General features: G+C 39.3%; 1 protein-coding gene across 3 annotated transcripts in view; it reads left to right on the forward strand.

Moving 5' to 3' along the window:
• Nucleotides 1–27,012, forward strand: part of SUCO (SUN domain containing ossification factor) — a 484,388-nt gene that overhangs the window by 358,787 nt on the left and 98,589 nt on the right. For all 3 annotated transcript variants that reach the window (XM_053693235.1, XM_053693236.1, XM_053693237.1), the window contains one exon: nucleotides 2,871–2,958. In XM_053693235.1, coding sequence (XP_053549210.1) covers nucleotides 2,871–2,958 — 88 coding nt within the window. The remainder of the gene's footprint in view (nucleotides 1–2,870; nucleotides 2,959–27,012) is intronic.

Below are 27,012 nucleotides of genomic sequence, written 5' to 3' on the forward strand. Positions count from 1 at the left end.
GCAGGGGGAGGGGAGTTTACTCTCAGCCCCTTTCAGTGGGTGTCCCAGCCTTACTTCATCAACAGTGCTAAATTGTGAGCTTCTAAGTAAGTTTTTAAAAAGTATAAAAAATAAAAAAAAATGAATAAACTGTAGAAACATTTTGGAGATATTTATAGATATAATGTATAGAAATTAAAATGAATTATATGTCACGTGGGACTGGTGATTATATCAATATTTTATCATGAATTGAGCATCTGTCATGCTTAGAAAGAAAGAAGTATGGTTGCCAACCCTCCCTTATTTCCAGGGACCTCTTTCATTTGCACAAACATTTTACAGTCTCCCTTGCTCCCTTATTTATCTGCTCTTTAAACATTTTTCTCTCATATTTTCTACATATTATATATTGATTTCAAGCATTTTGTGTGTGTTTCAGTAGCTACTGTATAATTTGTTGATTCCTTAGTCTCCCTTGTTTCTTCAAAAAAGATTGGCAACCCAAAAAGAGAGCGAGAGAATGAGACGAAAAGCAATAAAAGCAATGCCATTATTACAGTCCTTAGCACCTAACATATTGATGGATAATTCTATGTATTTAAATAAATCCTCCCATGTTAGCTAATATTGCTGAAAGAAAAGCCAGACAAATTAGATATTTATATATGTAGTGCTGGAAAGTTTTGTCTAGCATCCTTTGTCTTGAGAGTAGAACACTCCTGGTTTACTGAGAAATAGGCCAAATACAAAATAATTAGTCCCTTCACACACAGATTGGGAAAAGCATTAATTTCCCAACAAAAAAGTACATTTCTAAATGATTTCTTATTTTAAGCAATCTTTCAGTTTCAGTGATTTTAATTTGTTCCTAAAACATTTGATACAAATTTACTATAGAGGTAGAAAGTCATAAAATGCAAGATTTTTCTTTCATGATTGAGATATTGCATAGTGTATGATTTTAAGCAACTTTCCAACTTATATTATCTCATTTGTTTTGTTCTCTTGCTATCCTTTGTTAAAGAGGATATCTAGGTAGGCTCAGGAACCGCTGATTTGTGTCTGCACATATATGCTTCATGTTATTGGCTCACCCAGTGTGTTAATTAGCTCCTAGTAGTGCATTGCTGCTTCAACAAAGGATACAAAGAGAATGAAACTAATTAGGTAACAGAAGTAGATTTGCATGATAATTTAACTAGAGCTCTGGTGAAATAATTATCTGATAAATAACCATGGTTACTAACCTGCTCTCACCCATCAGCTGATTATTTCATCTGTGCTCTAGATAAGATGATATGAAAATCTGGCCTGTTAGGGTTACTTGAGGACTGGAGTTGAAAACAGAATGTCAACTTTCATGATAAAATGCCTCTTTAAAAAAACAAAAAAAACAAAACCTATTAAAAACAGGGGCACTTTCATTCATGAAAGTTTACATTGCACCGGATTTTACAAATGCTTATCTTCTTCTCCTGAAACGCTGTATCGCCGATCCCCCGCCTGCAGGTCCTCTGTAATTCGACAGCAATGACGAAACCGGCTTCCTCTAATCACGGCTCCCCCCCCCCAGGAGTGTCCATCTGGTGAGGCCACGCCGTGATTGGAGGAAGCCGGTGTTGTCATTGCTGTGTGAGTACAGCAGATGAAGAAGCAGGCGGGGGGGATCGGCGATCCGGCATTTCAGGAGAAGGTATTTGTAAAATCCGGTGCAATGTAAACTTTCATGAATGAAAGTGCCCCTGTTTTTAATAGTATTAATATACCCAAATTCTGTTTGACAATGAATTTGTTCTGATACCAGCTTGGCAGTCCATTTATTAATTGCATTATATCTACTGAAATTTTTTTTTGTTTTAGCCTTTTCAAGATTACAGATTAGTATTCTTTATTACACTCACAACAATTATTGCATTAAAGGGCAATTAAATACAATAGAATTACATAATCAACAAATACATAATAGAAAGACCATGCAATAGCACTTAGTTTGAATTTTAAATGAGCATATTTTTTCTGACATTCCAAAGTTACTTCCATTTTCCCCTCCTCTTGTATCAACTGACAGCCATCAGCCAATCACAAATGCATATACTGTAGATACATACTGTGAACCCTTGTTGATGCTCAGTAAGAGCTTGTATAATTTGTACATATTTTATAATGTAAGTACATTTTTAATTGTTTAATTTTGACTTTAGTGTCCCTTTTAAATAGATTAAACTGAGGCATCTGGAGTTGGTGCCTAAATTTCTAGTTCTGCCCCCTTCAGGGGTTGACAAATGTGTTTATAATTTAGGAGCCAGTGCAAATATTTATTCAGACATACTTTCAGGAGCCAGACAAGGGTACCAGGGGTAAAATTCTAGGAGCCAGTGGCTCCCTACTTATTGTATTCTTGTACATATGTCCCAATATAAAATTATTATTCCCTGAAAAAAATATATATGGGTATCTCCTCTGTTTGGAACTTAGGAAACCGCAAGAACACAAATATGTAACCGTTATAAGGAATGGTAAGATATGTGTGTATATAATTAATGCCTATTTTATTTGACTACACCAGCTTCTGATTCTTAAATTGTTAATTAAGATGTGCTAAAAGAATAATATTTTTGTTGAAAAAATGTTCAAAATATTACTCACCCTTTTAGCACATCTTCCAAATCCACTGGCACTTCTTTCATTTTTAGCATTCAAATGATGGAATACAGCAATACCTGACACACAAGATGCTGTAAAATATCTGGAACTGGCCATTTGAGAAAGATAGATATTTTGTGCAGTTTACTGGCTATTTAAGAAAGAGATATGTGCAGTATATTATTGATAATTTCTATATTTTTTGCTATGTGTAGTTAATTTCTGAATGTATATAATGTTTTAAGGTACCGCAAGCAAATGGAAGAAATGCAGAGAGCCTTTAACAAAACTATATTAAAACTTTCAAACAATTCAAGAATTGCAGAAGAGCAGGTAATAATTTTTTTTGTATATAATTTAAAACTGTGTTTTTATGATTCTTTCCAAGCTACTTGCCAGTGTAAATAGGCAGCTTTCAGTCCTGAAGCTTGATACTTGCACACGGTGCAATCAACGTTTTATTTTCCTATGTTTTTTCTCTAGGTAATTTTTATTAGACATACAATAATTTTATTAGATACATGCCGATGCTTTAATAAGAATTATGAATCATACACTATAAAGGGCACATAATTATTCTTTTATTGTAATCTTCTCATAAATTAGCAACTACATCCTACAATACAAAGGTGCAGATGAAAAAAAGGATTGTTTTAAAATCGTGCTATTTGCTTACACCTTTTGCAGTATTTTGCAAAGTCCTTTTAAAAACCTGGTGAAAAGTGAACCTTTTCCCTTGTTTTGGCATGTCAGGTACCTGATGTAAATTAGTTTATACAGATGTGAGCTGAAATAAGATTGATATAATTAGACTTGCCACCACCTCCCTTATTTAATATTACAATAAAGACAATCATTTTCATTGTAGCTGATGCTGAAAGAAGACCAAAGTATACTGCATAATGCTTGTTTGACTGTTAATGAACCTCCACATAAAGTATTTGTGTATAGTCTCTAAACTGAAATAGCTCACAAAATAACAAAACCTTGTGCATTTAAAAGAAGCATTAAAGGAATAATCTATTCAAAATTAAACGTTCAGGATTCAGACAGAGCATGCAATTTTAAGCAACTTTCAAATTCACTCCTATTATCAATTTTTTTTTCATTCTCTTGCTATCGTTATTTGAAATAGCAAAAATGTAAGCTTTGGAGCCAACTCATTTTTTATTCAGTACCTGGGTAGTGTTTGCTGATTGGTGGTTACATTTAGACACCAATTAGCAAGTGCTACCCAGGTGCTGAACCAAAAATGGTCCTTCTCCTAAGCTTACATTCTTGCTTTTTCAAATAAAGATAGCACGAGACCGAAGAAAATGTGATAATAGGAGTAAATTAGAAAGTTGCTTAAAATTGCATGCTCTATCTGAATTATGAAAGTTTAATTTTGACTAGACTATTCATACACTGCATTAAAGGGATAAAGTATAAACATTGTGCACAAATAACATAAAATAAGATACATTTGAAAAATAAAATCTGACCAAACTGCCTTATATTTAAAACTGTTCCACAATTGGATAAAAAATATTTAGTTACTGACCAATCGGGAACTGCTGCAGTGGTCTTTTAGCTATTAGCTGGATTGCCATCAGGTTAATAGGTCACAGTTCTTCAATTCTAGCTGCTAATTGTTGTCCTGAGAAAGGGGAGTTTATTTTTAAAGACAGGATGAGTTACATCCTTGTGGGATTGTGCCTCCTGGTCAGCAGGAGGAGGCAAAGAGAACCACAGCAGAGCTGTTATATAGCTCCTCCCTTCCCTCCCACCCCAGTCATTCTCTTTGCCTACGTTAGTGATACGAAGTGGCAAAGTGAGGTGTTAGATTAGATTCTTCTATCAAGAGTTTATTATTTTAAAAGTAGTGCCAGAGTGTGCTGCTTTGTTCTAGGGTGTAGGCATAGTCGATATCAGTCTCTACAGTAGAGCTTTTGGTGGCTTTAGAGCAATGGGAACTTGTGGGACATAATTCTCACTGCGCCTCCCATGATTTACTTGCTGCCCTTATCCTTTAGGCTGAAAGATGCATTGACTCAGCATTTTTGATATCCTCAGGTCCATGTGAGGGAGAGGACCTCTTAAGCCTGAGAGCTCCCTTACTGCCAGGCAGAAGTCAAGGTAAGTGCTACCTTTAATTTCTTGGGGAAAGGAATAAATCAAAAATAGCACACTTTTCTTCATAAAGGGCCTTTTTTGAGAGAATAAGTTCTTTATGTGGGGACATAATACCTTTATTTAATATAACAAAGGTCTCTGAGCAGTGTATTGGACCAGGGCACTGGGGCTGGAGGAAGTTAAATGTTTAACTGAATTGCGGGGCAATCGTATTTTATTTGTATTAAAGATGGCTCCGGTGGTTTCACAGTATTTGATGTTTGGTCGTTAGGTCACGCCCACGATGGGCGGTCCTTCCGGTTTTGGCGCCATTCTGTAGCGCAAGTCAGGGATAGTGCGCTCAGTGTATTGACCGGTCTGGGCTAGGGTACCATGAGGAGAATTCATGCGTCTCTAGTGTAGACACAGTGTTTTTTTCTGGTAATCAGTTGCCTCATTTGTTAGTCGTAACGGCAGAGTGAAGAAAAAGACTCAATAAGACCGTTGTGGACCTTGACGATCTTTGGTCAGATAGAAGCACTTCAGCAGAGTGCTGAAGTGCAGAGGATATTTGAGTTTAACAAAACTGTCATTTTCGGGAAGAATAAAATAACCGTTTAAAATTTAAAGAGACAGTAACAGTTTTTTATAAGTGTTTTGCACAAATAAATTTGATAATTTTTATTTGTTTTAATTGTTTATCATAAAAAGAGATCATTAACAAGGCTGTCATTTTCAGCAGGAATTAAAATAAACTTAAAATTTAAAGAGACAGTAATGGTTTTTTATGTGTTTTGCACAAATAATGTTTATAATTTTTATTTGTTTTCATTATTTATTTGTAAAAGGAGAACATTAATAAGAATGTAATTTCAGCAAGAATTAAAATAACCGTTTAAAATTTAAAGAGACAGTAACGTTTTTTTTATAAGTGTTTTACACAAACAAATTTGATCATTTTTATTGCGTATAAACATGGACAAGGAGACTTGCAATATGTCACCTGTGTTTTATATTTTGACGCTGATGTGGAACCACTAATCCCTTTCTGTCCTTCATGTGTTCAAAGGACTTAAAGTTTTAGGGATAAGATATTTTCTGAGCCAATCTCCTCTAAGGCAGATGTTGTCCAGGAGTACAATGTTGAAGGTCAATTTATGCCACAGCCCTCACAAGCAGTGCCCTGTGCTTCCACAATAGTCCCTTTGGGGATTTCATTACAAGACATAGCTTATCTTATGTCTTCAACTATATTTCTGATGCCCTGTCTGCTTTTCAAATGTTGCAGGGCAAACGTAAGTTTATTTCCTCTGACGGACTCGGAGGTTGTAACCTTTAGGTTTAAGCTAGAACTCCTCCGCCTGTTGCTTAGGGAGGTTTTTTAGTCACCTTAGACGATTGTGATTCCACAGTCGTGGTGGCCCCTTTATAAGTCTAGTAAACTGGACAAATATTTAGAAACTCCTTCTTGCTCAGACGTATTTCCTGTTCCAAAGCGAGCTTCGGAGATAGTTACTAAAGAATGGGAGAGACCAGGTATTCCCTTTTCTCTCTCATCTATCTTTAAGAAGATGTTTCCCATAACTGATGCCTTCAAGGAGGCTTGGCAGACTGTTCCTAAAGTGGAAGGGCCTGTTTCCACCTTAGCCAAGAGAACTACTATTCCCATAGAGGACAGTTGTTCTTTCCAAGATCCTATGGATAAGAAGTTAGAGGGTCTACTTAAAAAGATTTTGGTCACCAGGTTCTGCGATTGCAGCCTGCTGCGTGCTTTGCTACCGTCACGGGTGCGGCAGCATACTGTACTGGTTTGATGCTCTATCTGAGTCTCTCAGGACCGAAACTACCTTGGAGGAGATCCAAGACAGGATATCAGCTCTAAAGCTAGCTAATTCCTTAATTACAGACGCTTCTATTCAAATCATCAAACTGGCAGCTAAAAGTTCAGGTTTCTCTGTCCTAGCCTAAGAACCCTATGATTAAATCTTCAGTCTACGGACGTTTCAGCTAAGTCTCTAAGCTTCTAGCAATTCCTTACAAGAGGAAGACCTTGTTTTTGCCCTAGCTTGACGGAAGTTATTTCTGATTTATCGGGAGACAAGGGTCATCTACTCCCTCAGGTTAAGAGAATCAAGCAAAAGGGACTACAAAATAATTTTGTTCCTTTCGAAATTTTCAAGAAATTCTTCCTCTTCCTCCTTTACGCAGGAACAATCTAAGCCTGCATGGAGACCCAACCAGTCTTGGAACGAGACCAAACAGTCCAAGAAGTCTGCTGCTGATTCCAAGACTGCATGAAGGGCATGCCCTTCGATCCGGGTCCATGATTATCTGCAGACCAGATAGACAGAGGTGTTCTTACTTTGGGTAAAATACCTCTCTATCATGGGAGTGATTGTTCCCATCCCAGTACAGGAACAAGGTCGGGGATTTCTCCAACATAGGTGTGTCCGGTCCACGGCGTCATCCTTACTTGTGGGATATTCTCTTCCCCAACAGGAAATGGCAAAGAGCCCAGCAAAGCTGGTCACATGATCCCTCCTAGGCTCCGCCTTCCCCAGTCATTCTCTTTGCCGTTGCACAGGCAACATCTCCACGGAGATGGCTCAGAGTTTTTTGGTGTTTAAATGTAGTTTTTATTCTTCAATCAAGAGTTTGTTATTTTAAAATAGTGCTGGTATGTACTATTTACTCTGAAACAGAAAAGAGATGAAGATTTCTGTTTGTAAGAGGAAAATGATTTTAGCAACCGTTACTAAAATCGATGGCTGTTTCCACACAGGATTGTTGAGAGGAATTAACTTCAGTTGGGGGAAACAGTGAGCAGACTTTTGCTGCTTGAGGTATGACACATTTCTAACAAGACTTGGTAATGCTGGAAGCTGTCATTTTCCCTATGGGATCCGGTAAGCCATTTTTATTAAATAAGATAAGTAAAGTATGCTTGAGTGTAAACTAAATACTTAAAAAGTTCATATAAGGATATGTATGTTCTTCCACAATCTTCACGCTTCTATTTTCTTTTGATCCTCATATGAAAAGAAAGAAAGAAATGCCACATAGCGTAATTCTGTAACCTTTTCAAATGCAGAATGCGTGTGTGCAAATGCTTACTCACATGAGATGGAGCTATAGCCAAGCTCAGGTTTGTGCGCACACCCAATGTTATACTGTTGGGCAAACAGTTGCTTGAACCGGATATTTGAATAAAATGGATTTATTTAAAATATAAGTATAAAAAGCGCCACAAGAGCTGCAGAAATCACCAAATACAATGAGATCGGCAATACAATCAAGTAATTGCTCAAATTGAGCTTATACACAATGCTAGAGACCGTGGTAAGGAGTGCAGAAACTTAACCACACAACCTCCCCCTTAAGAGTCCAGCATATGTTGCTCTCCTCGCTTGGTGTGCAGATTCTTGGAAGGACGCCAAAGAACAAGAAACAATGTATCCGACGTACGTTTCGCAAAAGAGCTTTTTCAAGGAATGGTGTGCACATGTCTGAAAGTCCTATTTGAATGTTTTGGGTTTAAGCCGGATATCCGGTATTAAGTCCTCCATTTTGGAAGTGGGCATAGTCATGATTAATCTTCCTTAGACTGCCGATATTTCAACACAAAAATTCTAGACAATATATATATACACATACATGTTAAGGAAAATATTGGTTTACACAAATCTTCATTAAAAACGTCCTGAACTTATTTTGATAAAGCGACAGCTGCCAACATGTCTACTACATGGCATATCGGTTAATGCCTTTTATGGATTATTGTATAACATATCAACTTAAGTCACATTTGTCGCTCACCGCTACTCCAATATTCCATACCCATAACAGGAATATACATGCTTATATTTATCAAAACAGGTCTTATCATTTAAGAAGTGTCGTCATGATATATATACGTGGATAATCTCCTACACACAATGTTCTTTGATAACGTTCTCAAGTTTCATTAAACGTTGTCCATTATAATTTGAGACACAAAATTTATCATGATGTCAGTAGTTCCTTAACTTTTGTGATTATTTCAAATCTACCTATAAATAGATGAATAGAGATGTCTTGAATTAGTGAGATGATTTCACGATGATGGAAGCTGAGTTATATCTTTATAAGAAATGATGTAGCTCAAAATCTTTGTTAAGGCCGTTGGGTATGAAACTATCCATAATGTGGATCCATTTCATCTCAAGACGACCCAATTGATTCTGTACATCTCCTTCTCTCCAACTACACTCTATCTTCCTGATACCTAGAAAATCAAGATCTTCTATCCTCCTATTATGTTTTCTATTAAAATGTGCTGATAGTGAATGTTTTAGAAAGCCTTTTTCTATATTGTAAATATGCTCATTAAGTCTGGTTTTCAGAAGCCTGGAAGTACGGCCAATGTAAATTAAATTACACGTACACCGTAATAAGTATATTACGTTCTTACTATTACATGTAATGAACTGATTGATATCGTAAGTCCTATTGCCGTCAGCAGAGTGAAATTTGTTACAAACTCTCAATCCCTTTTTCATTTTCTTGCAGGCACTACAAAATTGACATCTCCTAAAGCCTGCTTGGGGAGAGGATAACCAGTTGCTATTTGAACTTATTTTTTCCACTTTTATTATATTGTGTGAGAGTTGTAATTTTAAATTAGGTACCTTTTTAAAAATTATATTTGGTCTATCCTCTATGATTTCCAACAGACTTGGGTCTCTGAATAGAATACCCCAGTGTTTCTGTATAATATCTCTGACTTCACTACTTTGGGTGCTGTGTTGTAAAATAAGTCTACTTGCTGTTTTGGTGTTATCCATTATCGATGTCCCTTTATTTTTCTGTTTGTACTGTAATAACTTGTTCCTATCTAATTTTGCAACTTCCTCTATTTTCTCCTCTAAGAAGTCATTAGGATAGTTTTTTTCTTCAAATCTGTCTTTTAATATTTTAGCTTGAGTTTGGAAAACGTTCTTATCCCTACAGTTGCGTCTTAGACGAACAAATTGCCCCTTTGGTATATTTTTTAACCAATGTTTCTGGTGGCAACTATTAAGACTAATATAGTTGTTCACATCAATACTCTTAAAAAAGTTTTTTGTTTTTAGTGTGTTGTCTTCTATATAGATTTCTAAATCAAGAAATTCTACCCTAGTATTACTATGGGTCCATGTTAAAGCTATGTTAAACTCATTGTTTGCCAGATATTTTTTAAAATCGTCCAATTGGCACTCTGTCCCTGACCAAATAAGGAACAGGTCATCTATGTAACGACGATAGGACACCAGATATTGCGCCCAGGGGGAATTGTAGATGTAAAAATTTTCCCAATTTGCCATGTATAAATTGGCATAACTGGGCGCAAATCTGGTGCCCATCGCCGTTCCACTAATCTGAAGATAATAGTCTTTATTAAACCAAAAAAAATTGGTCTCCAGGATAATCTTAATCCCCTCCAGGATAAAGTGTAATTGTTTGGGGTCAAGAGTAGTATCTTCTCTTAAAATATTTTGCGCTGAAGTAATGCCTAACTCCTTATCTATAATGGTATAGAGAGATGTTACATCTCCAGTTACTAATAGCCAGTCTTTGTTCCATTTGATGTTTTCTAGATCATTCAATATACTAATTGTGTCTTTTAAGTATGATTTGGTATTTTTAACATATGTTTGCAAAAATGTGTCTATATAGGCTGACAAATTGCTAGTATGTGAGTTGACCCCAGACACGATCGGTCTCCCTGGAGGGTTTTTTAGATCTTTATGGATCTTGGGAAGTACATAGAAATTGGCAGTTTTGGGGAATTTAATGTATATATATTGGTATTCTTTCTTATTTAGAATACCTTCTTTTAACCCTTCATTTAGATATTTTTCAATTCTTCTCTTGAAGGTGAATGTGGGATTAGAATCTAGTTTTTTGTATGTACTTGTGTCGTTCAACTGTCTGAGGCATTCTTCATTATATTTTCCTCTGTCCATTATGACGGTGCCTCCGCCCTTATCGGCCGGCTTCACCACTATCTCGTTATTATTTTGTAATTCTTTTAGTGCAACCTGTTCCTCCTTAGTTAGATTAGATGTATAATTTGTTTTTAGATGTTTGATGTCCCTATGCACTAATTCCAGAAAGGTTTCCATTGGGCCTGATTTGTATTGAGTGGGATTAAATACAGATATGTTTTTTACTTCTGTATGTCTGTATTTGTTGGATTCAGGGATACTGTTTTTTACAATTGGACTATTCAAGAAATACTTTTTAATGCATAAGTTGCGTATAAATTTTTGCACTCCTATATAAGTATCAAATTTATTAATCCTATAACTTATGCATTAAAAAGTATTTCTTGAATAGTCCAATTGTAAAAAACAGTATCCCTGAATCCAACAAATACAGACATACAGAAGTAAAAAACATATCTGTATTTAATCCCACTCAATACAAATCAGGCCCAATGGAAACCTTTCTGGAATTAGTGCATAGGGACATCAAACATCTAAAAACAAATTATACATCTAATCTAACTAAGGAGGAACAGGTTGCACTAAAAGAATTACAAAATAATAACGAGATAGTGGTGAAGCCGGCCGATAAGGGCGGAGGCACCGGCATAATGGACAGAGAAAAATATAATGAAGAATGCCTCAGACAGTTGAACGACACAAGTACATACAAAAAACTAGATTCTAATCCCACATTCACCTTCAAGAGAAGAATTGAAAAATATCTAAATGAAGGGTTAAAAGAAGGTATTCTAAATAAGAAAGAATACCAATATATATACATTAAATTCCCCAAAACTGCCAATTTCTATGTACTTCCCAAGATCCATAAAGATCTAAAAAACCCTCCAGGGAGACCGATCGTGTCTGGGGTCAACTCACATACTAGCAATTTGTCAGCCTATATAGACACATTTTTGCAAACATATGTTAAAAATACCAAATCATACTTAAAAGACACAATTAGTATATTGAATGATCTAGAAAACATCAAATGGAACAAAGACTGGCTATTAGTAACTGGAGATGTAACATCTCTCTATACCATTATAGATAAGGAGTTAGGCATTACTTCAGTGCAAAATATTTTAAGAGAAGATACTACTCTTGACCCCAAACAATTACACTTTATCCTGGAGGGGATTAAGATTATACTGGAGACCAATTTTTTTTGGTTTAATAAAGACTATTATCTTCAGATTAGTGGAACGGCGATGGGCACCAGATTTGCGCCCAGTTATGCCAATTTATACATGGCAAATTGGGAAAATTTTTACATCTACAATTCCCCCTGGGCGCAATATCTGGTGTCCTATCGTCGTTACATAGATGACCTGTTCCTTATTTGGTCAGGGACAGAGTGCCAATTGGACGATTTTAAAAAATATCTGGCAAACAATGAGTTTAACATAGCTTTAACATGGACCCATAGTAATACTAGGGTAGAATTTCTTGATTTAGAAATCTATATAGAAGACAACACACTAAAAACAAAAAACTTTTTTAAGAGTATTGATGTGAACAACTATATTAGTCTTAATAGTTGCCACCAGAAACATTGGTTAAAAAATATACCAAAGGGGCAATTTGTTCGTCTAAGACGCAACTGTAGGGATAAGAACGTTTTCCAAACTCAAGCTAAAATATTAAAAGACAGATTTGAAGAAAAAAACTATCCTAATGACTTCTTAGAGGAGAAAATAGAGGAAGTTGCAAAATTAGATAGGAACAAGTTATTACAGTACAAACAGAAAAATAAAGGGACATCGATAATGGATAACACCAAAACAGCAAGTAGACTTATTTTACAACACAGCACCCAAAGTAGTGAAGTCAGAGATATTATACAGAAACACTGGGGTATTCTATTCAGAGACCCAAGTCTGTTGGAAATCATAGAGGATAGACCAAATATAATTTTTAAAAAGGTACCTAATTTAAAATTACAACTCTCACACAATATAATAAAAGTGGAAAAAATAAGTTCAAATAGCAACTGGTTATCCTCTCCCCAAGCAGGCTTTAGGAGATGTCAATTTTGTAGTGCCTGCAAGAAAATGAAAAAGGGATTGAGAGTTTGTAACAAATTTCACTCTGCTGACGGCAATAGGACTTAAGATATCAATCAGTTCATTACATGTAATAGTAAGAACGTAATATACTTATTACGGTGTTCGTGTAATTTAATTTACATTGGCCGTACTTCCAGGCTTCTGAAAACCAGACTTAATGAGCATATTTACAATATAGAAAAAGGCTTTCTAAAACATTCACTATCAGCACATTTTAATAGAAAACATAATAGGAGGATAGAAGATCTTGATTTTCTAGGTATCAGGAAGATAGAGTGTAGTTGGAGAGGAGGAGATGTACAGAATCAATTGGGTCGTCTTGAGATGAAATGGATCCACATTATGGATAGTTTCATACCCAACGGCCTTAACAAAGATTTTGAGCTACATCATTTCTTATAAAGATATAACTCAGCTTCCATCATCGTGAAATCATCTCACTAATTCAAGACATCTCTATTCATCTATTTATAGGTAGATTTGAAATAATCACAAAAGTTAAGGAACTACTGACATCATGATAAATTTTGTGTCTCAAATTATAATGGACAACGTTTAATGAAACTTGAGAACGTTATCAAAGAACATTGTGTGTAGGAGATTATCCACGTATATATATCATGACGACACTTCTTAAATGATAAGACCTGTTTTGATAAATATAAGCATGTATATTCCTGTTATGGGTATGGAATATTGGAGTAGCGGTGAGCGACAAATGTGACTTAAGTTGATATGTTATACAATAATCCATAAAAGGCATTAACCGATATGCCATGTAGTAGACATGTTGGCAGCTGTCGCTTTATCAAAATAAGTTCAGGACGTTTTTAATGAAGATTTGTGTAAACCAATATTTTCCTTAACATGTATGTGTATATATATATTGTCTAGAATTTTTGTGTTGAAATATCGGCAGTCTAAGGAAGATTAATCATGACTATGCCCACTTCCAAAATGGAGGACTTAATACCGGATATCCGGCTTAAACCCAAAACATTCAAATAGGACTTTCAGACATGCGCACACCATTCCTTGAAAAAGCTCTTTTGCGAAACGTACGTCGGATACATTGTTTCTTGTTCTTTGGCGTCCTTCCAAGAATCTGCACACCAAGCGAGGAGAGCAACATATGCTGGACTCTTAAGGGGGAGGTTGTGTGGTTAAGTTTCTGCACTCCTTACCACGGTCTCTAGCATTGTGTATAAGCTCAATTTGAGCAATTACTTGATTGTATTGCCGATCTCATTGTATTTGGTGATTTCTGCAGCTCTTGTGGCGCTTTTTATACTTATATTTTAAATAAATCCATTTTATTCAAATATCCGGTTCAAGCAACTGTTTGCCCAACAGTATAACATTGGGTGTGCGCACAAACCTGAGCTTGGCTATAGCTCCATCTCATGTGAGTAAGCATTTGCACACACGCATTCTGCATTTGAAAAGGTTACAGAATTACGCTATGTGGCATTTCTTTCTTTCTTTTCATATGAGGATCAAAAGAAAATAGAAGCGTGAAGATTGTGGAAGAACATACATATCCTTATATGAACTTTTTAAGTATTTAGTTTACACTCAAGCATACTTTACTAATCACTTGTCACGTTTATTTCTTTATCACATTTATTTCACATTTTCTTTGGTTTTGTGATTTTTTGGTATTTGTTATCATTTTTATTAAATAAGAATAAGGGGCTTCACAAGGGCTTTAAAGACTGGTAGACATTTTTCTGGGCTAAAACGATTGATTTATAAGCATTTTTAATAGTTTATAGCTTTGAGGAGTTATTTTATTCTTGGGAATTATGTTAAAGAAACGGCAGGCACTGTATTGGACACCTTTTTCACTGGGGGCCTTCTCTAATCATCGGCAGAGCCTCATTTTCGCGCCACTAATGCGCAGTTGTTTTTGGGAAGCAAGGCATGCAGATGCATGTGTGAGGAGCTCAGATACATAGAAAAAGCTTACTGAAGGCGTCATTTGGTATCGTATTCCCCTCTGGGCTTGGTTGGGTCTCAGCAAAGCAGATACCAGGGACTGTATAGGGGTTAAATATAAAAACGGCTCCGGTTCCGTTATTTTAAGAGTTAAAGCTTTCAAATTTGGTGTGCAATACTTTTAAGGCTTTATGACACTGTGGTGAAATTTTGGTGAATTTTGAACAATTCCTTCATACTTTTTCACATATTCAGTAATAAAGTGTGTTCAGTTTAAAATTTAAAGTGACAGTAACGGTTTTATTTTAAAACGTTTTTTGTACTTTGTTATCAAGTTTATGCCTGTTTAACATGTCTGAACTATCAGATAGACTATGTTCTGTATGTGAGGAAGCCAAGGTTCCTTCTCATTTAAATAGATGTGATGTATGTGACAAACAATTTAGAGAAAATGATGCCCAAGATGATTCCTCAAGTGAGGGGAGTAAGCATGGTACTGCATCATCCCCTCCTTTGTCTACGCCAGTCTTGCCCACACAGGAGGCCCCTAGTACATCTAGTGCGCCAATACTCCTTACCATGCAACAATTAACGGCTGTAATGGATAATTCTATCAAAAACATTTTAGCCAAAATGCCCACTTATCAGCGAAAGCGCGACTGCTCTGTTTTAGAAAATACTGAAGAGCATGAGGACGCTGATGATAATGGTTCTGAAGTGCCCCTACACCAGTCTGAGGGGGCCAGGGAGGTTTTGTCTGAGGGAGAAATTTCAGATTCAGGGAAAATTTCTCAACAAGCTGAACCTGATGTGATTACATTCAAATTTAAATTGGAACATCTCCGCGCTCTGCTTAAGGAGGTGTTGTCTACTCTGGATGATTGTGACAATTTGGTCATTCCAGAGAAATTATGTAAGATGGACAAGTTCCTAGAGGTCCCGGGGCCCCCCGAAGCTTTTCCTATACCCAAGCGGGTGGCGGACATTGTAAACAAAGAATGGGAAAGGCCCGGCATACCTTTTGTCCCTCCCCCTATATTTAAGAAATTATTTCCTATGGTCGACCCCAGAAAGGACTTATGGCAGACAGTCCCCAAGGTCGAGGGGGCGGTTTCTACTCTAAACAAACGCACCACTATCCCTATAGAAGATAGTTGTGCTTTCAAAGATCCTATGGATAAAAAATTAGAGGGTTTGCTTAAAAAGATGTTTGTTCAGCAAGGTTACCTTCTACAACCAATTTCATGCATTGTTCCTGTCACTACAGCAGCGTGTTTCTGGTTCGATGAACTAGAAAAGTCGCTCGATAAAGATTCTTCTTATGAGGAGATTATGGACAGAGTTCACGCTCTTAAATTGGCTAACTCTTTTACTTTAGACGCCACTTTGCAATTAGCTAGATTAGCAGCGAAAAATTCAGGGTTTGCTATTGTGGCGCGCAGAGCGCTTTTGGCTAAAGTCTTCGTCAGCGGATGCGTCCTCCAAGAACAAATTGCTTAACATACCTTTCAAGGGGAAAACGCTGTTTGGCCCTGACTTGAAAGAGATTATTTCAGATATCACTGGGGGTAAGGGCCACGCCCTTCCTCAGGATAGGTCTTTTAAGGCTAAAAATAAACCAAATTTTCCTCCCTTTCGCAGAAACGGACCAGCCTCAAGTTCTACATCCTCTAAGCAAGAGGGTAATACTTCTCAAACCAAGCCAGCCTGGAGGCCAATGCAAGGCTGGAACAAAGGTAAGCAGGCCAAGAAACCTGCCACTGCTACCAAGACAGCATGAGATGTTGGCCCCCGATCCGGGACCGGATCTGGTGGGGGGCAGACTTTCTCTCTTCGCTCAGGCTTGGGCAAGAGATGTTCTGGATCCTTGGGCGCTAGAAATAGTCTCCCAAGGTTATCTTCTGGAATTCAAGGAGCTACCCCCAAGGGGAAGGTTCCACAGGTCTCAATTGTCTTCAGACCACATAAAAAGACAGGCATTCTTACATTGTGTAGAAGACCTGTTAAAAATGGGAGTGATTCATCCTGTTCCATTAGGAGAACAAGGGATGGGATTCTACTCCAATCTGTTCATAGTTCCCAAAAAAGAGGGAACATTCAGACCAATCTTAGATCTCAAGATCCTAAACAAATTTCTCAAGGTTCCATCGTTCAAAATGGAAACCATTCGGACAATTCTTCCTACCATCCAGGAAGGTCAATTCATGACCACGGTGGATTTAAAGGATGCGTATCTACATATTCCTATCCACAAGGAACATCATCGGTTCCTAAGGTTCGCATTCCTGGACAAGCATTACCAGTTTTTGTGGCACTTCCATTCGGATTAGCCACTGCTCCAAGAATTTTCACAAAGGTACTAGGGTCCCTTCTAGCGGTGCTAAGACCAAGGGGCATTGCAGTAGTACCTTACTTGGACGACATACTGATTCAAGCTTCGTCTCTGCCACAAGCAAAGGCTCATACGGACATTGTCCTGGCCTTTCTCAGATCTCACGGGTGGAAAGTGAACGTAGAAAAAAGTTCTCTATCCCCGTCAACAAGAGTTCCCTTCTTGGGAACATTAATAGACTCCGTAGAAATGAGGATTTTTCTGACAGAGGCCAGAAAATCAAAACTTCTAAGCTCTTGTTAAGTACTTCATTCTGTTCTTCTTCCTTCCATAGCGCAGTGCATGGAAGTAATAGGTTTGATGGTCGCGGCAATGGACATAGTTCCTTTTGCGCAAATTCATCTAAGACCATTACAACTGTGCATGCTCAGTCAGTGGAATGGGGATTATACAGACTTGTCTCCGACGATACAAGTAGATCAGAGAACCAGAGATTCACTCCGTTGGTGGCTGACCCTGGACAACCTGTCACAAGGGATGAGCTTCCGCAGACCAGAGTGGGTCATTGTCACGACCGACGCCAGTCTGGTGGGCTGGGGCACGGTCTGGGAACCCCTGAAAGCTCAGGGTCTTTGGTCTCGGGAAGAATCTCTTCTCCCGATAAATATTCTGGAACTGAGAGCGATATTCAATGCTCTCAAGGCTTGGCCTCAGCTAGCAAAGGCCAAATTCATAAGGTTTCAATCAGACAACATGACGACTGTTGCGTATATCAACCATCAGGGGGGAACAAGGAGTTCCCTGGCGATGGAAGAAGTGACCAAGATAATTCAATGGGCGGAGACTCACTCCTGCACTTGTCTGCAATCCACATCCCAGGAGTGGAAAATTGGGAAGCGGATTTTCTGAGTCGTCAGACATTTCATCCGGGGGAGTGGGAACTCCACCCGGAAATCTTTGCCCAAATAATTCAATTGTGGGGCATTCCAGACATGGATCTGATGGCGTCTCGTCAGAACTTCAAGGTTCCTTGCTACGGGTCCAGATCCATGGATCCCAAGGCGACTCTAGTGGATGCACTAGTAGCACCTTGGAGCTTCAACCTAGCTTATGTGTTCCCACCGTTTCCTCTCATTCCCAGGCTGGTAGCCAGGATCAAACAGGAGAGGGTATTGGTGATCTTGATAGCTCCTGCGTGGCCACGCAGGACTTGGTATGCAGATCTGGTGAATATGTCATCGGCTCCACCATGGAAGCTACCTTTGAGACAGGACCTTCTTGTTCAAGGTCCGTTCGAACATCCGAATCTGGCCTCACTCCAACTGACTGCTTGGAGATTGAACGCTTGATTTTAGCAAAGCGAGGGTTCTCAGATTCTGTCATTGATACTCTTGTTCAGGCTAGAAAGCCTGTAACTAGAAAAATCTACCATAAAATATGGAAAAAATATATCTGTTGGTGTGAATCTAAAGGATTCCCATGGAACAAGATAAAAATTCCTAAGATTCTATCCTTTCTTCAAGAGGGTTTGGAGAAAGGATTATCTGCAAGTTCTTTGAAGGGACAGATTTCTGCTTTATCTGTTTTACTTCACAAAAAGCTGGCGGCTGTGCCAGATGTCCAAGCTTTTGTTCAGGCTCTGGTTAGAATCAAGCCTGTTTACAAACCTTTGACTCCTCCTTGGAGTCTCAATTTAGTTCTTTCAGTTCTTCAGGGGGTTCCGTTTGAACCCCTACATTCCGTTGATATCAAGTTATTATCTTGGAAAGTTTTGTTTTTGGTTGCAATTTCTTCTGCTAGAAGAGTTTCAGAGTTATCTGCTCTGCAGTGTTCTCCTCCTTATCTGGTGTTCCATGCAGATAAGGTGGTTTTGCGTACTAAACCTGGTTTTCTTCCGAAAGTTGTTTCTAACAAAAATATTAACCAGGAGATAGTCGTGCCTTCTTTGTGTCCGAATCCAGTTTCAAAGAAGGAACGTTTGTTACACAATTTGGATGTAGTTCGTGCTCTAAAATTCTATTTAGAGGCTACAAAGGATTTCAGACAAACTTCTTCCTTGTTTGTTGTTTATTCTGGTAAAAGGAGAGGTCAAAAAGCAACTTCTACCTCTCTCTCTTTTTGGCTTAAAAGCATCATCCGATTGGCTTATGAGACTGCCGGACGGCAGCCTCCTGAAAGAATCACAGCTCACTCCACTAGGGCCGTGGCTTCCACATGGGCCTTCAAGAACGAGGCTTCTGTTGAGCAGATATGTAAGGCAGCAACTTGGTCTTCGCTGCACAATTTTACCAAATTTTACAAATTTGATACTTTTGCTTCTTCTGAGGCTATTTTTGGGAGAAAGGTTTTGCAAACCGTGGTGCCTTCCATCTAGGTGACCTGATTTGCTCCCTCCCATCATCCGTGTCCTAAAGCTTTGGTATTGGTTCCCACAAGTAAGGATGACGCCGTGGACCGGACACACCTATGTTGGAGAAAACAGAATTTATGCTTACCTGATAAATTACTTTCTCCAACGGTGTGTCCGGTCCACGGCCCGCCCTGGTTTTTTAATCAGGTCTGATGAATTATTTTCTCTAACTACAGTCACCACGGTATCATATGATTTCTCCTATGCAAATATTCCTCCTTTACGTCGGTCGAATGACTGGGGAAGGCGGAGCCTAGGAGGGATCATGTGACCAGCTTTGCTGGGCTCTTTGCCATTTCCTGTTGGGGAAGAGAATATCCCACAAGTAAGGATGACGCCGTGGACCGGACACACCGTTGGAGAAAGTAATTTATCAGGTAAGCATAAATTCTGTTTTTTTATTCCATCCTGTTTGTGGTCCCCGACAGGGAGGGAACCTTCAGACCAATTTTAAGATCTCAAGGGTCTAAACAAATTTCTCAGAGTTCCGTCCTTCAAGATGGAAACTATACATTCCATTCTCCCAATAATCCAAGAGGGTCAATTTATGACGACAGTAGATCTAAAGGATGCATATCTTCATGTTCCTATCCACAGAGATCATCACAAGTTCCTGAGGTTTGCCTTTCTGGACAAACATTTTCAGTTTGTGGCTCTTCCCTTCGGTATGGCCACGGCACCCAGAATTTTCACAAAGGTTCTGGGGTCTCTGCTGGTGGTTCTAAGACCGCGGGGCATTGTGGTGGCGCCTTATCTGGACGATATTCTAATCCAGGCGTCATCTTGTCAGCAGACAAGGTCCCATACCGACATTGCGCTATCCTTCCTGAGAACTCACGGGTGGAAGGTAAATCTGGAAAAGAGTTCTTTAATCCGGAAGACAAGGGTGCCCTTCTTGGGAACTCTAATCGATTCTATATCCATGAGAACTTTTCTGACAGAGGTCAGAAAATCAAAGATTCTGGGTACATGTCGAGCCCTTCAGTCCACTCCTCAGCCATCAGTGGCTCAGTGCATGGAGGTAATCGGATTGATGATGGCGGCAATGGACATCATACTGTTGCTCGGTTTCACCTCAGGCCTCTGCAGTTAAGCATGCTCAGGCAGTGGAATGGAGATTATACAGATTTGTATCCTCGAATAACCCTAGAACAAGGGACTCTCTTCAATGGTGGTTGTCTCTGGATCATCTATCCCAGGGGACGTGCTTTCGCAGACCTTCATGGGTGATTGTGACAACGGACACTTGCCTTTTAGGATGGGGAACAGTCTGGGACTCTTTTTTTTTAAGGCTCAGGGAGTATGGACTCAGGCAGAGTCTCTCCTTCCCATCAACATCCTAGAGCTGAGGGCGATCTTCAATGCTCTTCAGGCCTGGCCTCAGTTGACCTCGGCATAATTCATCAGATTCCAATCGGACAACATAACAGTGGCTTACATCAATCATCAGGGAGGAACAAGGAGTTCCTTAGCGATGACCGAAGTAGCCAAGATATTCCAGTAGGCGGAGGCCCATTCTTACCACCTGTCAGCGATCCACATCCCTGGGGTGGACAGCTGGGAGGCGGATTTTCTAAGCAGGCAGATCTTTCATCCGGGAGAGTGGGAACTCCATCCGGAAATATTCTCCAACCTGATTCTCAAATGGGGTCGGCCGGAGTTGGATCTCATGGCATATCGTCAGAATTCCAAGCTATCCAGGTCCAGGGACCCCCAGGCTGAGCTGATAGATGCTCTGGCAGTTCCTTGATCCTTCAGCCTAGCGCATCTATTCCCCCCGTTTGCTCTTCTTCCCCAAGTTATTGCTCGAATCAAACAGGAGGCATCAGTGATCCTCATCGCTCCTGAGTGGCCTCGCAGGATTTGGTATGCCGATTTGGTGGACATGTCATCCCTGCCACCTTGGAAATTTCCATTGAGGAAGGACCTTCTCATTCAGGGACCCTTCCTTCACCCGAATTTAGTTTCTCTGCAGCGGACTGCTTGGAGATTGAACGCTTAATCAAGCTATCCAAGCGGGGTTTCTCTGATTCTGTCATAGATACCTTACTTCAGGCGCGTAAACCTGTAGCTAGGAAGATTTTCCATAAGATATGGCGTATATATCTGTATTGGTGTGAATCCTATGGCTGCTCATGGAGTAGAGTTAGGATTCCCAGGATTTTGTCTTTTCTCCAAGAAGGATTGGAGAAGGGTTTATCAGCGAGTTCCCTAAAGGGTCAGATCTCTGCCTTATCTATTTTGTTGCACAAGCGTCTGGCGGATGTCCCAGATGTTCAATCCCTTTGTCAGGCTTTGATTAGAATCAGGCCTGTGTTTAAACCAATTACTCCTCCATGGAGTTTGAATTACTTCTTCAAGTTGTTCCGTTTGAGCCTATGCATTCCATAGATATTAGGTTGTTATCTTGGAAAGTTTTATTTCTTGTTGCCATCTCTTCTGCTCGAAGAGTGTCTGAGCTTTCGGCTTTACAATGTAATTCACCTTACCTTATTTTTCATTTGGATAAGGTGGTTTTACGTACTAAACTTGGTTTCTTCCTAAGGTTGTTTCAGACAAGAACATTAATCAAGAGATTGATGTTCCTTCCTTGTGCCCTGATCCTTCTTCTCAGAAGGAATGTCTTCTGCACAATTTGGACGTAGTCCGTGCTTTAAAACTTTACTTACAAGCGACTAAGGACTTTCGTCAATCGTCTTCTCTGTTTGTAATTTTTTCTGGAAAACGTAAGGGTCAGAAAGCTACGGCTAACTCTCTTCCCTTTTGGCTGAAGAGTATCATCTGTTTTGCATATGATGCTGCTGGACAGCAGCCTCCTGAAAGAGTTACGACTCATTCTACCAGGGCTGTTGCCTCCTCATGGGCATTCAAAAATGATGATTCTGTTGAACAGATTTGCAAGGCTGCAACTTGGTCCTCTCTTCACACTTTTTCTAAATTTTACAAATTCGGTTGAGGCTGTTTTTGGGAGAAAGTTTCTTCAAGCAGTGGTGCCTTCCGTTTGGGTTCCCTGTCTTGTCCCTCCCTTATCATCCGTGTACTCTAGCTTTGGTATTGTATCCCACAAGTAAGGATGAAATTCGTAGACTCATCGTGTCTTTAAAAAGAAAAGAAAATTTATGCTTACCTGATAAATTTGTTTCTTTTTAAACACGATGAGTCCACGGCCCGCCCTGTTCTATGAGACAGGTTATTGATTTTTGTAAACTTCAGACACCTCTGCACCTTGGCTTTCCTTTTCCTTTTTAACAGCTCTTGTTGCGTCCTTGAAAGACTCTGTTTTGTTTCAGAATATTTCATGTAATTCCACACAAGATTATGATAAGGGATCACAATTGCAGAATACTAAATATATATTTTCCTCTTAATAATGATTTGTATCACAGTAGGATAATATGTTACCAATATTGAGGGTAATGGCAACAAAGTTTAACCTTTGTGAAATGTTTGATTGAGCTTGGCTTGTAATTGTTTAAATATGCAGCGTACAACTCTTCAGGTTAAATATCTTTGATAAAATGTGAATGTATCAAGCCACAGGAATTACTGAATGCACTTGTTCCAGTAACTAAAGTGAACTAGCTAAGTAATAAGTTGCTTGGTCTCTGAATCACAACACAGTCTTTGTATAGGTATTTACTGATAAATCCGCTTTATGAGCATGAGGTATTACCTTCAGCAGGTTTGTCTGAGTCTCAGTATTGTCCTGCAGAGAAGCTGTCAGTTCCTGTGAGAGCTTGTTTCCTATGCCATTCTCACTGCAGCGTCTGTGTAGCAGAGAGCGCCCTCTGTTTACGTCACAGTGGGCGTGTCGATGCTCTGGTCTCCGTTCCTGTCACGGAGTTCCGTTATTATGTAAGTCCTGGAGTTCAAACAAGTGCGGTATTTACAGTGTTCTAAGAAGGGTGTCTGTGTGATTCTTTAGTAGATTACCCTTCGTTGTTTTGATTCCTTGTGATGGAAAAACGATGCTTTGAATTTGCAACAGAGTTAGTAGACTCTCAATCTCAAAAGTTACCGATGTCCTCCTGGTAAATGTGAGCTTCTTATAGTGAAGAAAAAATAGCTTGCAGAGGATTAACTTGAGGAAATAGATTAAGGTGGATTAGGAGCTGTCTTCAGTCACAACTCACAAGTTTTGCTAACAAATTGCTAAGCACCTGGTTACAGGTGCAGTGGGAATTTGTAGACTAAGTAGGAGGGGTTAGCTTAAAGAGACAGTCCTGACATCACCCCCTTCTCAAACAAGTGGTCCCACCACTTGAGGTCTAGGCCGATCAGGGTAACGGCGATGAAACTGCGATACTAGTTTGGGTGCGTTTAGATTAGTGGAAGGTTCCCAGGAGTCATCCTCGTTAGAATACCCTTTCCAACGTACCAAGTATTCCAGGCAACCCTTGTGAAATCTGGAATCAAGTATACTCTGTACCTCATATTCATCTGTAACAGGTAGAACTGGAGTGGTATCCCTCATTTGTCCTGCTGGTTTTAACAAAGACACATGGAATGTGGGATGTACACGTAGGCTTGGGGGAAGATCCAGAGTAACTGCGTTTGGATTAAAAACTTTAAGGATTGGGAAAGGTCCTAAGTAGAGTCTTCCAAATTTCTTAGAAGGTATTTGTAAACGAAGGTTTTTTGAGGACAACCAAACGCGGTCCCCTACATTGTACACTGGGGATGGTCTATGCCGCAGATTGTAGTGATGTCTTTGTGATTCTTGAGAATCTTGTATATTCTGCCGAAGAGGTGCAAAGGTTTCTTTCAGGGTATTGGTATACTCGTCTACTAGTGGTGAGGATGAGACCGTTGTGTCAGAAAATGAAAAGGTAGGGTGGAAGCCATAATTTGCATAAAAAGGTGTCATTTTTGTGCTGGAGTTAATTGAGTCATTATAAGCAAACTCTGCCAAAGATAATAGTGTTGACCAATCATTTTGATGTTGGGTACAGAAACGGCGGATGTATTGTTCGAGCCATTGATTGACCCTCTCTGTTTGGCCATTTGTTTGAGGGTGGAACGATGTGCTGTAGCGGTGATTAATCTGTAAGAGATGACATAATTGTCTCCAAAACTTGGAGGTAAATTGGGTACCACGATCAGATGTTAGAATGGGTGGTACTCCATGTAAACGAACGATATGGTGCAGGAACAATTCTGCTGTTTCGGAAGATGTTGGTAATTTTGAGTAAGGAACAAAGTGTGCCATCTTGCTGAAAAGGTCGACAACAACTAGTATTGTATTATACTTGTCTGACCTAGGAAGGTCAACAATGAAGTCAAGGCCCACATGCTGCCAAGGCTTATGTTGTATTTGTATGGGCATAAGATAACCAAAAGGTCGGTTGGTCTCGCTTTTTGAACTTGCACAAATAGAGCATCCTCGTATATAGTCAGAGATTGTTTTCTTCATCTGTGGCCACCAAAAGCTTCTGGAAATTTTTTCTAGGGTTCTTTGGATTCCCTGATGTCCAGCTCCAGGTGTGTCATGGTAACAATGTAATATACTAGGTCTTAAAGTAGGAGGTAAATATAACTTTTCTCCACGGTAATATAAACCATCTGAGTGCCTTTGTAGATTATATTGTGTGATCTCTTTGTCATCTATGGGAACTCTGTCAAGAGGAATAACCAGAGAAGAGGTGGTTGCTATAAAGCGCTCAGCAGGGATGATAGGTTTTATCTTCGAAGTGTTATCAGGTCCCAAATTTTTTCTTGATAAAGCATCGGCTTTCCCATTGAGTTTTGCTGGTCTATAGGTGATAGTGAAGTTGAACCTGGTAAAAAATAGGCTCCAACGAGCTTGACGAGATGAGAGAGTCTTACTTGTCTGTAAATACTCTAGATTCTTGTGATCTGTAATTATCTGTATTGGTTCTTCTGTACCTTCTAGGAGGTGTCTCCAGTGTTCTAGAGACTTCCTGATGGCTAATAACTCTTTCTCCCCGATGGGGTAATTAGTCTCTGCTGGGGTCATAGCCTTAGAATAGAATGCGATGGGATGTATAGGCGAGGTGGAAGTAAGACGTTGTGAAAGAACTGCGCCTATACCATAATCGGAAGAGTCCACTTCTAGGATATATGGTAATGTGGGGTCTGGATAGCGTAGTAAGGGTGCAGTAGTGAAACGGGTCTTGAGATGTTCAAAGGCCTTTTGAGCTTCAGTATTCCAAGCAAATGTAGAGGTTGTACCAGTTAGACGAGTCAAAGGTTTTGCTACTTGAGAGAAATTCCTTATGAACTTCCGATAATAATTGGCGAAACCTAGGAAGCGTTGTAATTCCCTCTTGGTTTTAGGTTGTTGCCAATTCCTAACGGTTTGAACCTTGGTGTCCTCCATTTTAATTCCTTCTGAACTAATGTAGTATCCCAGGAATGACAGGCGAGTGGCATGGAACAGGCATTTCTCTGCTTTGGCGTAGAGGTGATAATCCCTGAGTCTTCCTAACACAGTCCGGACGTGGTTGATATGTTCCTGAAGATTATTGGAGTAAATGAGTATATCGTCAAGATATATAACCATGCAGATGTCGAGCAGGTCCCTGAAGATATCATTGACGAAATGTTGAAATGTTGTGGGGGCATTGCAGAGCCCAAACGGCATAACGAGATATTCGTATAGCCCATACCTGGTCCTGAAGGCGGTGAGCCATTCATCTCCCTTGCGTATTCTTACCAGGTAGTAGGCTCCGCGTAGACCAAGTTTAGTATAAATTTTCGCTTGGTAAATTCTCTCAATAAGCTCAGGAATGAGGGGTAGTGGGTAACGATTTTTTATTGTCTTCTTATTTAACTCGCGGTAATCAATAATGGGTCTTAAAGACATGTCTTTGTTTCGGACAAAAAATATGCCTGCTCCAGCAGGTGATGTCGACGGTCGGATGAATCCCTTTTTTAAGTTTTCCTCAAGGTATGTCTTTAAGTGGTCTAACTCGGGTTTGCTGAGTGGATACAGATGTCCGAATGGTATGGTTGCTCCAGGTTTTAATTTAATTGGACAATCGTATGGTCTGTGTGGGGGTAAAGCCTCAGCCTGTTTTTTACTAAAGACGTCAGCGAAGTCTGAATACTCAGGGGGCAGTTTCTGTATGTCTTCGCTGACATGTAGTAGAAGTCTCTGATCTGCATAGCAGGTTTCTTGACAGTAGGTTGAATTGAGATCAACTTGTAGTTCTTTCCAATGTATAGAAGGTTGATGTAGTTGCAACCACGTGAGACCTAGGACAACTGGGAAAAGAGGGGAAGGAATTATGTCTAGAGTTAGGTATTCAGTGTGACCAGTGGTGGTTTGAACCTTAAGTGGGATTGTTTGGTGTGTGATTGGCCCTGTTTTGATTGCTGTGCCATCAATAAGACGAATGTAGACAGGTTTCTGCTTACACACAATAGGTATTTTGTTTATTTTTACAAGGTTTACATCAATATAACTGCTGTTGGCTCCAGTCGATAATTGCTTCAGTGTTGAGTCTCTGCTGGTGCCACTGTAGAGACAAAGGTATATGACAGTAAGTGGGTTTAGGTAAGGTAGTAGGATGA

The sequence above is a fragment of the Bombina bombina genome, chromosome 10, assembly GCF_027579735.1.
Source record: "Bombina bombina isolate aBomBom1 chromosome 10, aBomBom1.pri, whole genome shotgun sequence".
NCBI lineage: Eukaryota > Metazoa > Chordata > Amphibia > Anura > Bombinatoridae > Bombina > Bombina bombina.